A 13,671-nucleotide genomic window follows, 5' to 3' on the forward strand; every position below is an offset into this window, starting at 1 on the left:
TGCTGAAGCTTTATTTTTTGACATAAATAGTAAGAAGTCGCCTTGTATGTCTTCTCATACTCTCCCCAGAGATGCTATATTTTTCTATGAATATCTCTTGCATCATAGGACAGACACCAAGCGTGACTGTGAAAATCCTATTGAAAAGGAAAAAAAGGTGCAATAAAAACTTGTTCTTGTAGCTACAGAGGTATGGAGCAAAGGAGCAGCAGGCGCTGACTACTCTGCACTGTGCTCGTCTCCAGGAACATGTGTGCTGAGAGTGATTTCACCCGGCAGTGTGTTCCCTGTGTCCCTGCCCAGGGAAAGGTCACTCTCAGCTGCTAAATTTCCTTTGGCATAGTGGGATGGGAGTGCACCCCTTCTGCACAGCTCTGCTGTTGTGTGTGGTTGTGTAGGCATTATATATGATTTACACTGTAAATATGGAAAAAAAGTTGTCCCTAAATCACTAATAAATCCCATTGTTTGGCGTTTCCATGGGGGCAAAATGACAGCCTAATGCAGCTTGTGGGAGAGCAGACAGCCCCACCCAACGCAGGTGCGGCTTTATGGGGTTTTATGGTTGTGTTATCAAATGTCTATGAATAGAGTGCAATCAGGTTCTGCTAAGGTTTCTATAGACAAAGAACTTAGATATGGGGCTGCTGTGCTGTCTTGTTTAGGCTGCCAGTCTCCTCACTAGCACAGTGCTGTGCCTCCCCAGCTGAGCTCTGAGCGAGCTGGGCCTGACCAGGAATTGGTGCCACTGCTGTGGGGTTTGGGGCACAGTGACTGGTGGTGAAGAGGCTTGTTCAAGTGCAAAGGGGGCTGCAAGACCACCCCTGTTTGCCCGGGAAGTGTTGTGACTTCCTGCAGGAGAAGGTCTTGGAGCAGGGAGTGGGTAGCAGCAAGAATTGCAGGCTGGATGAAGCACTGATACTGCATGACCACTTCTCATCATCTCCAACAGTCCTTGTGTTCGCACTGCTTCTGCCCCTGAGGTGCCAAAGGGCAAATGTAATCCAATCTCTTTGATCTTCACCTTTGGACCCAAAGGGCGAAGCAGAGCTGCATTCCCAACGCACCAGTGTTGGTGCAATCAGTGCAGCTCCGTCCTGTGGCTGAGAAGATCCCGAAAGCAGGAGGTGGGAACACCCGCTCCGTGCTGCACAGCAGCACGGCTGGCACAGACGTGGCTTTCAGACAAGCAGAGGCAGCACATGAAGAAGCAAGCTGCCCCCGAGTCCTCGTGCTGCAGCTCTCCAGGGCTGGTTGTGGCTACAAAAGCCCCCTCAGGCTTGCAGTGGCCAGCAGCTCTTCGTGCCGCCGCCCCTTCCCTTCTAGAGGTGCATTTGCAGCGATCCTTCCAGCAAAATTAAAAAATAAAAAAATAAAAATCCCTGTGCAGTGCCTCAAGTCCCAGCCCAATGGCTGGCACTGGCATCAGGCACTTCTGGCATTTCTGTTTGGGGTGTCTAGGCAGCATGTTTGCTTATAACAGATAGCATTGTAAGGTAGAATCAATCTGCTTTGGAGGTGCAACAGGCTAGTTTGTTAATTGAGCTATACACATACCTTCAATTTGTACATAAATTATTGGCCATGATTGTCCACATTAAATACTTTTTTCTTTTACACCTTCTTTTCAGTGATATCCTTAGAACAGAATGACGTCTTTGGATGCGTTTTCAATTGGTCTCTCCTGTTCTTTCTTCTTAGTATACCTTGCGCAGCTGTAGAAAACAATGATGACTATAGTAGCACAGCTAAAAAGAATGTGAAGCAGGAGGATCCAGTAGGAATAATCATAATTGTGTTTAGATCTGGTATGGTTCTGTTGAGTAGAAGCGCATTTGATGGCCAGCTCTACAGACAGGTTGTTGCCTTGCACGTTCACAGCAAAAAGTATCATGACTATGAGCGTGAAGAATCCTAGAAAATACAAATGCAAATGTTAGGGGTGGAAACATAATATTATTTGTATTATAAATATTTGTATTAAGTACCTATATGAATTGCTACTTGGAAAGATTCCACTTAAATTGGTTAGAATGCCAGGACTAGAACAAATGAGAGTAATATTTTCTGTTAATAAAATCTGAGGGCATTTAAAGAACTTTTGTACAATCTAGAAGGGTGGATGCTTTGACACTGGAAACTATCTTCTGCTAAAATGAATGGATTCTTATTGACTATCTTTAGATAAGGCTGTGTAAAGTCCTTTTTTTTTTTTTTTTTTTTTTTTTTCCATTGCATTTGGTGCTGATGCATATAATATATTCACCCCTCGGGTGATTTGCAGGTTGGCTATTTGATATGAATGCAAATTCATGGAATATGTGGTATAACAACTGGATAAGACTGAGCAACCTGGTCTGAGTTCATTGCTAGCACAGCTCTGAGCAAGAGCTTAGACTTGGAGACTTGGTTCTTTCCTACCCAGCTACTGTGATGAGCCAAAATGAGATGTCTTGGATCTGTATCCATTTCCTACAGTTGCCTTAATATAGATGGTGCTTGGTTACTTTGATATATTTAGCCCAGTAATGTTTTTTACTTATTTGCTTTCATAGTGCTAGCAGAGGTATAACCTCTGTACACTGGAGAAAATATTTCTGCTCCTTCCCTCTGGATGCACCACCCTACCCGTGCTCCTGCTGACAGAGGTTCAGCAAGGAGGACACTGGGATGTCAGGCCATCTGGTGCAGAGATTAAGATCCTTCTAGGTACATATCAAATGATGCATGATTTTTCAAAAAAAAAATAAATAAATATGCCCACGGTAAGATACACTTCCAGGTCATTGCACTTGGAGGGCTGTACAAAGTAACCACAATCCTTCGTCAACTTTCTCACTAATATTTCGTTTGGCAAGCTCTTTCATTTCAGGTCAATTCTTGCAGATCCACGCTACATAATGGTAGCTGGGCTTTCCTCTGCAATGAGACACCAATCTGCTTGTCCCAAAAGTTGAGTAATGGTGTAATTTGGGTTTTTGCTCTTTTTTTTTTTTTTTTTTAACAGTTTCAAGACATCCTCAGCTGTTCTAGCATCTATATTTATATGCTTGCTGCATTAGTCACAGCTGGGGTAGGGTGGCTTTCACACCTGTACTTGCTACAATTGGGGCTGTTCTAATCCCTGAACATGATTCCCTTTTCCCTGAGGTCAGACTCTGGCCAAGGCAGAGCACTGAGGGCTTTGGGGACCAGCACACAGCGCGTGGCCCTACTGCCGAGCTGTCTGCAAGCGAGGTGGGCACGTGGACCTGGAGCGTGCCTGAGGGACCTGTGCTGAAGGACCCCATAATCAGATGTCTTAAAAGGAATTTCTCTCAGTGCTAGTCTAGTATTAGAGGAAAGCATAATCCTCTCGAGACGAATCGAGTGTGAGAGCTGCAGTCATTACTGTAGCAAGATGAAGAGTGTAGCAAGGTGCATTAGGAGAAGCCAGATGCAAGCCTGCTGGTTGAATGAGAGCCTGCACCTCCAGGGAGCTGTTTGGCAGAGTTCACGGCTCTGACAGCTCAGCACCTCTACCATTTTTTCTGCTTAGGGAATGTTAAAACTTATTTTGATCTCTGCAAGTGTTTTTACAGAGGGAAATAAATTTTGCTGTGACTCAGCCCTTCTAACCACCTCCTTTTTGATGTTAATGCTGGTTTAGATGTGTTTGATTCAACACATTTTTCAGAAGTGAAGCTATTATCCATCCCCCAGATTAGACCTTAGAGGCCTAATTTGGAATGCAGGTAACCCAGGAACAGTTATGCTATAAATACCATAAAACAGGGGTACAGAGTCTTTAAGAGATTACAAATTGTGCTGTAGTCACATACATGGACACAATTCTGTTCTGGTTTAACATTGTATTTGTCAGCTTACTCTGTTCTTGATATGCATCATGTTTGCCATGATGTGACACCCCAACAGGTGCAGTAGCATCACTTTGTGCATTTTGCTACAATATATATCTCTTAATAAAATATATATTTCTTAACCTTGGCATCAATGAGGATATAGTATTAATCTGCAGAGCATGCAGAAAGTGTTCAGTACAGGACACGTTACTCACCGCCTATGGCGTTCCAGGTGTAGACTCCAATGGGTCCCAGAAATGTCTGGTAGGGATTGCTCACAGCGTTAGTGAACGTAAACCCTGAGCTCAGAAGGGAGCTCAGTAAGCTGAGGACCAGAAGCACGATGATCGCGACGTTGATGCCTTTTCTGGTGCTGTTCAGCAGCTCTGCAACTGAAAGAGAGCGGCTCAGTAGTGGGTGCCCAGTCTCACCCAGGGGAGGACAGATTCAGTGCCTGGGGTGTTTAAATGTGCCCAGCAAGCTAAGGGTTTACTGCTACACAGCTAGATGTAATTAAAAGCTAATAAGCAGAGAAGTGGCTGAGCTGCAGAGACCCAGCTGTAACAGGAGCAGTAAGTTTGGCATAGTACACGGACCCAAATCTGCAGTGGGATGAAGGTATCTTCATCTGAAATAAGTGCGTGTCTGCTAATCCTGCTGGCACACAAACTTCATGGGCAGTGGGCTGGGTAGCAAACTTCTCTTCCCTAACATTTCTGAGGATATTTCATCTTGACAAAGCTCGACAGAAATTTTACGGTAAGCCTGATGAGGAAACTAGCTGTTCCTGCCCATCACCCCTGAGGTGTCTGGTGACTTCTACAAATGCCTGATTTAAAACTTGGCTCTAACTGTAGATTATTTCCTTTTAATGCAGCAGCAGTCCCTTCAAGTGGAATAAATCTGACAAACAGAACAGCTTCTACAAGTCCAGTAAAGCTGTTAGCTTGGCAGGGTCAGATGTGTTTGTAGGACAAATGTGTCTGAGTGTGGCTGGATGAGGTATGGCTGGTCACTGAGCTGCTCTTCATACCCCGGCTGGATCTGTCTCTTGCCTTGTCCCACAGAAAAGAAATGGGTGGGGAGAATTCCTCCTTTATTTATTTATTTTAAAAGGAGCATCTCCTGCTTTTTGTTATCCGTGGAGGACGGGTGCATCCTGGGCTCTGCTTCCCCACCAGGATGATGTGAAGCTGCTGCACCCCTCAGCATCGAGCATCCTGGCTCCTCTGCCTCGTGCTACAGCTTGCTGCACTTTCTGTGTGCAGGCTGTTCCAGGGTAGTTTCTGTATTTGTATGCATGGCTGGCCGTAGGCACGCAGCACGTACAGTCCCTCCCTCCAGGACTGTCACCAGTTTTGTTGTTTTTTGCCTAAATCCTCCTAGTTGTTTGATATGCTGCTGATAATAATGGACACAAATATGGGTGCAATATACTCAAAGTGTAATTGCAGTATAGTTACATTGAAATATATTATTTTCCTTTCAATTTAAAGATTGAAAAGGCATCCATAACATGCCTGTGGCTGCCTTAACCTATAACAAGTTTGACATCAGTGTTTTCATGCTCTATTCAGAAGGCATTGTGATAGGCAGCCATCTACAGGAAAACTTCCCTTTTATGCTGCTTTTAATACAAAGCCTTTACTGCAGTATTCATCTAGCATATAAATTGCAGAAATCATAGCAAAAACATAACAAGCTTACATAAAAAGAAAATAAACACCCAGAACAAAGCGAAGAGCTATTGGAAATAAATTAAAAGGAGAGCTGCTATCTCATTTACCGCTTTATTCTTGGAAGTTAATTTCTGTTTGAGCAAATGGCAGGTAAGGATGTGTTATGGAAATCAGATGCAAATTTAAGCAATTCTCCTAGAAGAATAGGAAAGAGGCATTCAGGGGACATCACTCAATTAAATGGAGGTGAGCACAACACCAGCTGCACCACGTGCTTGTGCTGAAGCAGCCTCACTGCTGGGGTATTGCCTACCTCAAGGAATAGGTCTGGAGCTGAACCAGGCAGGTGTGGATAATTTCCCTCTGGCAGACTCACTTAATTTTATCACTCAGAACATCTCCAGAGTTGACTGGCTACATCTATGGCACCCCCTCATGGACCTCATTTATCCCTGACAATGAGCTGCGATTTAAGAGATGTAATTTTTGCCAAATTCCACTTGTTGCAGGCATGCCAGCAACAGCTCAGGACTTTTAAAGGTTTTAAATAAAATGTTGTTTTCATGGTGGCAGATTTTTTTTTCTCAACAAAACAAACTAGAGGACTCTACAGTAGCTGATCTTCTTGAATCTGATCTATAATAACCCACAACTGGATAACCTCTGCATCAGTGTAAAATAGCCTAATTCCAAAATGAAAGCAGAGGTTTTTGCCTCCACCATCTCTCCTTATTTTTCTGTATATTTTCTTTCTTTTTTTTTTTTTTTTTTTTTCATCTGTAACTCTTGTGTGGCCAGATTCAATTTCCCAAGTTTTTAGTGACTTGTTTGTGAATGGCTTAAAGGCTTCAAGCCAGCCTTAAGGCCTTTTTGAAGCAGTGTAGATTTAGCAGCTTTCACTGATCTCTGATCACTTATCACACAGAATGAATTGCTCATTTAAACAACAAAAAAAAAAGTTCAAATTAACTTTTTACTTTTTATGAGGTTACCTTGAAACTGATGGGAACTTTGTTGAATACTCTGGTTCCACCAATTTTCAAGTTTTTATTTATTTTTTTCTTTTTTGGAATATAGAAAATGAATTGATTCCCCTCTGCTGTAGTGAATCTCTGAGACTTCCTTGGGTGTGGGTTGTTTCGCTGGTTGCTGATGCCCAGCTGACCCAACTTGATGGGCTCCCCGGGCGTGCCGCTCCCTGCACCTTGCTCACTGTTTTTCTGTGTTTGACTTGGAAATGAGCACGGTTGTAAAAGACCTTGTGCAACCTATTACGTGAATAGGTTGTTCCTTTCGGAGACAAATGACTAAAGAGGCTAATGAAGGCTCTAGGAAATGACGTTACTTAATGTCTATGTTTGGCCAGATCATGCTGCTCGTCCCCAGGTCTGCCCTGGCCGTGCCACTCAGGCACTGTATACTTGTGGAATCTGTACTCCTTTTTTTTTTTTTTGTCTTTCATGTTTATGCTCAAAAACTTCTTTCCATTGTGTGGTTTTTGAAAACAACATTGTTGTTTTTGTAAAGGCTGTTGATAATCTGCTTTCATATGGTCTTTTACTGGAGCCAACCAGGACTATTGCTAACAAGTAGTCAACTTATCTTCTTTGAATTACTCTTCAGTATTTATTTTGTGACTTCCATTCATTCTCCTTGATTTACACCCAAATATGAAAGTGCCATCTGGAAAACACCCAGAGACCTCATCAGGGCATGCTTGCTGAATGCCAGATCATGCTGTGCTGTATAAGGGTGTTCATAATGCTGCCTGCTGCTGCTTGAGATGTCAGAGTGGAGAATTCATGACAATTCATTTCTCCATAGTACAGGCAATCCATTTACTAAAGGACATCCTACTGTCTTAGGACAACCTGGCTATTTCAGTTCATAAAATAGTATGTATGCATGCAGTTCTGTGAAGTATTTCTCCTGTTTCAAGAATGTTTGGAATCCTACTTCATACAAAATGTGGCAATTGTACCTAGCATAGAGCCGAAGAATTAATTTTAAATGAGTTTATTTTATCTTGAAGATATGCCTGACTGAACTGGGGAAGGATGGGGGCAAATCTTCATTTAGACTATGGATGAAGTATTTCTTTCAGCAGCTGTTGAAAACAGCCAGCAATTCCTGAAGCTCACTTGATTTGTTCATCTATAAATGGCTTATATGTGAGAATCATGATGACATTTCCAAAATGAAGAGCACAAAAAATTAAATCTGGAGAAAAAATCACCTCCAAAAACCAAATGAACATAGACCGTGCAAAGAATTGAATCGTTTACTGATGCTTGTTATAACTGTGATTAAAATCTACAGGGTGCTAGTGCCCAGACCCTGGGATTTGCTGGTGTTAGTTCCTGTGCAAGGAAAGACAAGACACGTGCCCCAAATTCCTGCCAGACTGCATCCTCGCCCTGCCATCAGCTCTGCATGGGTGGACTCCTGTTTTCACATGGCACCCTATTAAAATCAGCAAGAGCCTGCCTGCATGGAGCAAAGTCTGGGGCTAGAGCCAACTGGCATGAGGAGATATAATCATCTATAAACTATTTTTATAAGTGTATATTTGATTTTCTAAAAATTACTCTGATTATTCCGATATGACTGTAAATACATTGGCTTGAATGACTTATGATTTTACATTTGTTAGGCAGTGATCTCAATATTTTCTATATGCTTTACTAGGAACACTGCTATACTCAGTTTTTTCATTAAATTTGATCGCTACTATGACAATTGGCTTGCATGGTATAGCTCTGTCACTGTGGTAATTCAGGTGCCTGTTTTACAGATACAATTTCTGTACTAAATGCAATGGGAAAGAGCTGGGAGATGGGAACCTTCCATAGGCTTAGATCTGATTTGTTCTACCTGGGTGGTTTATTTGCTCGTAGTGATAGACTACAGCCTACCGAAAAAGAAAAAAAAAAAAAATAAAAATCTTAAAGTACATCTCATATTTCAAAACTATCTGATATGCTCTTCCAAATTGTAGTTAGGTTTCTTTTGACTGCTTTTTTTTTTCACTTTCAGAAGTGCGTATAGGCATTACAGCTTTGAACCCAAAGTGCAGCAAAGATGCAGAAAATGGATGCAAATCCTTGAACCTTGCAGCAGTGTCCAGATTTATCTACCTTCGGGCTTTTGGAATATTTCTGTTAACATAGGCAGAGAGACTTGTGCATAAATGCATCTTGGCTGAACTTTGTGAAATCAGAATCGAGTCTGCGGTTTGTATTTGGTATGCATCACTGCTTGTTTCTCTTCTGCTTTTTCTCATGTTTTGTTCCACATACTAGGATTTTTATGCTTCTGTCATTACTTTCTCAAAGGTCACACTAGGTAAGCCCCCTTTTACTTTCCCTACTTTTCCCCTTATTTTTTACCTTTGTTTTATTCCTGTGTAGCATCTCTCCTCCCTAGTCCCTCAGTTGTTCTGTTCTCTTTGTATCTATTTAATCATTTAACCATTTTAATTTTTCTCCTTCTGGTAAGAATTTTACCACTGGGGATAAATACTAAGAACCGTAGATGCACAAAAAAGCCGTGTTACATATCAACAAAAGATAACATTTAATTTGAATCTGTGGTTGTTTTTTGTTTGTTTATTGTTTTTGTCTTGTTTTGCTGAAGTGCTATTCTAATAGCCTGGATTCAAAATCTTATCCTGGATATTTTTGGAAAGTCGTGATGAGGAGGCGTCACCTGAAAACTATGCCTTGGGTGGGGGAAGAATGGCCTTATAAAAGATGAGCTATGTTGTATTACATGCTTCATAGACTATTATTAAAAAAAAAAAAAAAAAGAGCAAGCAAAAATTTTGAAAATATTAAATGCTTCAGTTTAATAATATCACTTAAAACTGGAATGGGATGGTCTTGAAAGAAGAAATAAAAGGAATACTTTCCTTAAGTTTAGGTCAAACACAAGTATAAACACCATATCTGTCTAAATTAGCTTTACACTTTTGGTTCTTCTCCCTTAAGCAGTTCCTCTCAGAACCTTCTATTAAAATGATGCTAATTTGATCGTAGGTGGCAAAATGTTTTAAATCAAACAATTAATTTAACATAATGAAATTTAAAGGCAACCAAATGAGGTTTGTAATCTTTTAATGAAATGCTAATAGAGTGTTGCTTTCCTATTTTTCACTTAGAGCTTCTGAAAATTAAAATCTATTTCACACAGAGTTCCTACCCTGTATTTTTAACTTCAGAGGCGTAGGTTAAGGTCACAGATAATCAGAAGGTGCTATCGGCAAGAGTGTTTCAGCATTTATCTACTATTTTGGGGTCTGATTTTACACCACTTAAATCCCTGAGCTGGTCTGTAGATATTCCTGCATTCCCTCAGTGTCTTACAACCCCAAACGAGTGGAAGAAGGTCGGGCTTCTCCTATGGGTGCCCCCGTGCAGCCTGCCCATTGCCCTCCATTGCCAGGCATTGCACCACTTACCTTGGAAATTAGTGTCTGAAACCTGAACTCCACCATGGATGGTCGAGGCACAGGTGCCGCTGAAAAGTCCGTAGGTGACGGTTACCGAAGTGCTGCTGTTTGATTGGGAAAAGTAGACTGTGCTGCTGATCCATCTCTGGGTTCCGAGAACGACACAAATGATCACAAAAGATAAAACGCTGGTTAAAAAAGCAGCTCCAAACATGAGTTTCTTTTCTCTGGTCGGCATTTTGGCAGACAGAAATTTTCCACGGGTTCAAGGGATTTTCTTCCTTTCAGCCCTGCTTGGCGTGAGGTGGTTTTCTCCTTTCACTCTCTGGAATCTGCTCTGCGTGCTAGCTGAACGCTATCCTGGTAAACTTTAAGCAAACGGCAGCAGTAATAAAAATGTAAAATAATTGAACTTTGGTCTGGAGGAAAGGCGTTGCCATGGCTGCAATCAAACTCCCCTGACAAAGGCCGGGAGGGATCTGCCACCAGGGCTACCATCAGCAGGTGACGTACTGGGTTTACTGGTGCGGCTTTGCCCCATGAAAGGCACTGAGGGCAGTCAAGCTGCTCAAATCCCCGATCTCCAGAGCTCTGCTGGAGCCCAGAGAGAGCAGGTCCATGTCTCCCAGTTCACCTGCTGTTTTCTAGAAGATTTTCATTCCCCATTAGTATTTCCCTATTGTTCTTGCCTTTTCTCATGAAAGGCTCATATTTAGTTGAGAAGCAATTTTTGCTAGCTCTATATCTAGACCACTTTGAAAACTAGGGATAGATTCTGATTTGTTATTGTGAGGATTGATAAATGTTCCACATCTGTCCAGGTCCACTTCTTGCTTAACAGCTCTCTTTTGAGGCCTCTCAAATACTTGATGCTCTTTGCAAAAAGTCTGGGTTGCTCCAGGCTCCTTGGGAGTAAGGAGTTTCTCTGTAGTATCAACAAGTTATTTTCGAAGGAAAAGCTTTAATTCCTAATTAAATGCCATGTGTTTTCCCACAATAACTATTCCCTTTTCCTTGCTTTGGCTTTGTTTTGTTTTTGTTTGTTTGGACTCTGCTAAGTTCCAGTTAATTTCTCTAAGCATCAGTTGCTTTAAATGTGTAATGATCTTTGATTGCACTCTACCAATGGGGCTTTCAGCCTTCAGCTCTTGTTCAGCTCAGACATGAAATATGCATTATTTGCTAGTGAGCCTAAGTGCTCAACAGGGAGGAAACAAATACCTTAAATAGGGATTCATTTCAGTGTGGTAGTGGGTAGGTAAAGGAAGAAATACTGAGGGAAATCTGCCCTGGGCTACAGAGCAAGGAGGGTATTTCTGGCCAAATTGACTTAAAAGAGAGGAAAAAAAAAAAAAAAAAGATAAGACACCAATATCACAATTTCAACCAGAAAATACTTTGCTTATTAATAAGATTGAAGCTGAATTTCTAGAATTTTAAGTAAGCTGGCTATTCAGTTTCCTGTTTTGTTTGTTTGAAGTGTGAAACCTGATTTAGTATCTCTTGTCAGGATAAAGTAAAAATATTCTATTAGCTCTTATTTCTTTTAATTATAACATCATTATTACTTGCTGTCTTGAAGCCGTGCTTCTGAATCACCTTGATTTTCATAGAATCATAGAATCTAACCTTTGGAAAGCAGTCTCTTTCAACAGTGCTGCTAAACAAGCCTCTTGAGATGTATTCCTGAAGCTCGCCTGTTTTGTATGGTAAAGATTAGAAGAGATTAAAGTTTCATGAATTTGAAAAGGCAAAGAACTTCTCGGGAGGAGAAAATGGCTGTTTGGGAATCCAGTAATGCTGTAATTGTTTTAGTGTTAGGATTTTTTGTTTCAAAGCTTTAAAGCAGTAATCAGATTTGAAATCAGTGCATTTTATTTCTGAGATGTATAACTGGGCTTTCATATGATATGGCCTAGTGTGTATATACCTCATTATATGGGACTTAAATCATACTTATGATGTCATCACTTTTCTGAATTTATTTTTATTTTGTTTATAAATCATGTATATACCTCATATATTGTCAAATTTAGCATATGTAAATAGAAGACGTCACTCAGTATATGATTTACGCACTGAAGACCAAAGGGAAGCATTTCAGCCCTCCTAAGCAAATAAGAAACAAAAGACCCGTCTCCATTTTCCTTCCAGACCTCCAGTTAAATTTTAACCTCAGAAAAATGGGTAAACTTCACCAGACTGGTCACTGCTATGGGTTTGTTATCCCGGCCATTCTCCTTGCCATGTGGTTCCGTGCACAGGGAGGTGCTGCTGGTCCTCTCCCAGGAAACTTCTGTTAAAAAGGAGAAGTTCCTGTGCTGATTCATCTGTGCCACTTGCCCCTCTATGAAATACATTTAAAAGATACACATTTAACTAGAAATCTTTGTCGTGGTACTAAATTTGAGGGAAGACATTTGAAGCTGCTGCTCAGTGGTCTTCCTTTGGCAGACTCAACCAAATGCAAGTGAGCTGAGTATTTGTGTCTTTAAAAATGCTAAATAACAGAGACTAAGAGCTGCAGGAGATGATCTGTACTTTCTCTCCACATAATGTTAATGATCTTTACTTTTCAGTGGCTATGCTCAAATTTTTGTGGCTCAAATTGTTGAAAATCTCCTGAGGCCAGGGGAATCGGCCCTGCAAATAAGCCCATAATTTTCCTTTTCCTTTCTTGTTACCTTGTAGTTAATCTATCCTTTTATGATGGTACAATTGCTTGTATCTTTTCTCCTCACAGCTACCTAAAAAACAGTGTATAACATATATTCTGCACATTGCTTATGCATTTCACAACCCGTCCAGAGTGAAACCATCACTAGCCAACGTGGTGCTGCCTGCTCCTGTTAAATATGAAGGATTACATTAATGGGTCCAGGGGCTCGCCAGAGCAGTGGCCGAGTCCTCGCAGCAGGCTAGCTCCGTGCAAGGAGCTTTCTCCTCCAGTGGCAGCATTTTTGTGCCTTACTCCAGATCAGGCACTCACATGGAAATTGTAGTTTGACATGACACGCCTCATCACTTCAGAGAAAAGAGAAGAGATTGGTTTCCTCCAGCTGGGATAAAATGTTTCCCCACCAGCAGCTTACCAGCTCTGCTGCAGCCAGTGAGGACGCCGTCCTGCACAGCAGTTGAACAGAGAAGTCAGGGCAATTCACTGTCACAGGCAGCAGAGAGATTTGGGATAAAATTGCACAGAGCCCTGCATCTTTAAAGGTGGAATATGTATTTCTCTTACAATTATGTACAAGTTAGCTTGCTCCAGGCATCCAGATCTGCTATAAAAAATATAAAATGAAAGCTTTTACTTGCAAACTGAGTGTTCAAGCCTGGTGCTGATCCAGGCAGGGAATACCCTGTGCCCCTGCTAACCAAGGCTACGTGAATGGCCTCTGGCCAGGCTACACAGCCTCCTTTAGCTAACCCAAAGACATTTTCCTGCGGTGGCTTATGACATTTCATAGGTTATTTCGTTTCCTATGTTGCAAATGCTTTCTCTGGGCAGAGGACCCCCCGGCTGCAGCAGCCCCAGCAGAGCTGCTCGCAGGTCAGTGCGCTCATCCGTGCCCAGCACAGCTGGGGAAAAGTCACGGAGAAGCCACTGCAGGTCAGTTTCTGTTCTATTGCAACCTCAGCATTTAGTGAATGTTACTGGCAGTTTATAAAATTCCATATTTAGTTAAAACCTTTTGTTTAG

The 13,671-nt window shown here is 41.6% G+C and overlaps 1 protein-coding gene across 1 annotated transcript; it reads right to left on the reverse strand.

Annotated features, from left to right (window-relative positions):
* Positions 1-1,639: 1,639 nt before the first annotated feature.
* On the reverse strand, positions 1,640-10,209 carry CLRN3 (clarin 3). Its single transcript, XM_032190728.1, has 3 exons — positions 9,981-10,209; positions 4,058-4,234; positions 1,640-1,914 (listed from the first exon to the last, which is right to left on the reverse strand). Exons 1-3 carry the CDS (start codon positions 10,207-10,209, stop codon positions 1,640-1,642), a joined length of 681 nt encoding a protein of 226 aa, XP_032046619.1.
* Between the last annotated feature and the right edge of the window lie 3,462 nt (positions 10,210-13,671).

This window comes from Aythya fuligula, chromosome 7, assembly GCF_009819795.1.
Source record: "Aythya fuligula isolate bAytFul2 chromosome 7, bAytFul2.pri, whole genome shotgun sequence".
Classification (NCBI taxonomy): Eukaryota; Metazoa; Chordata; class Aves; order Anseriformes; family Anatidae; genus Aythya; species Aythya fuligula.

Bases quoted from the DNA above. Each gene is read 5' to 3' on its own strand.
- CLRN3 (XM_032190728.1), bottom strand. From the start codon at position 10,209: ATGCCGACCAGAGAAAAGAAACTCATGTTTGGAGCTGCTTTTTTAACC. The intron at 4,235-9,980 runs GTAAGTGGTGCA...GCTCTCTTTCAG, and splicing joins TTCAGACACTAATTTCCAAG to TTGCAGAGCTGCTGAACAGC. The intron at 1,915-4,057 runs GTGAGTAACGTG...TGTATTTTCTAG, and splicing joins CACCTGGAACGCCATAGGCG to GATTCTTCACGCTCATAGTC.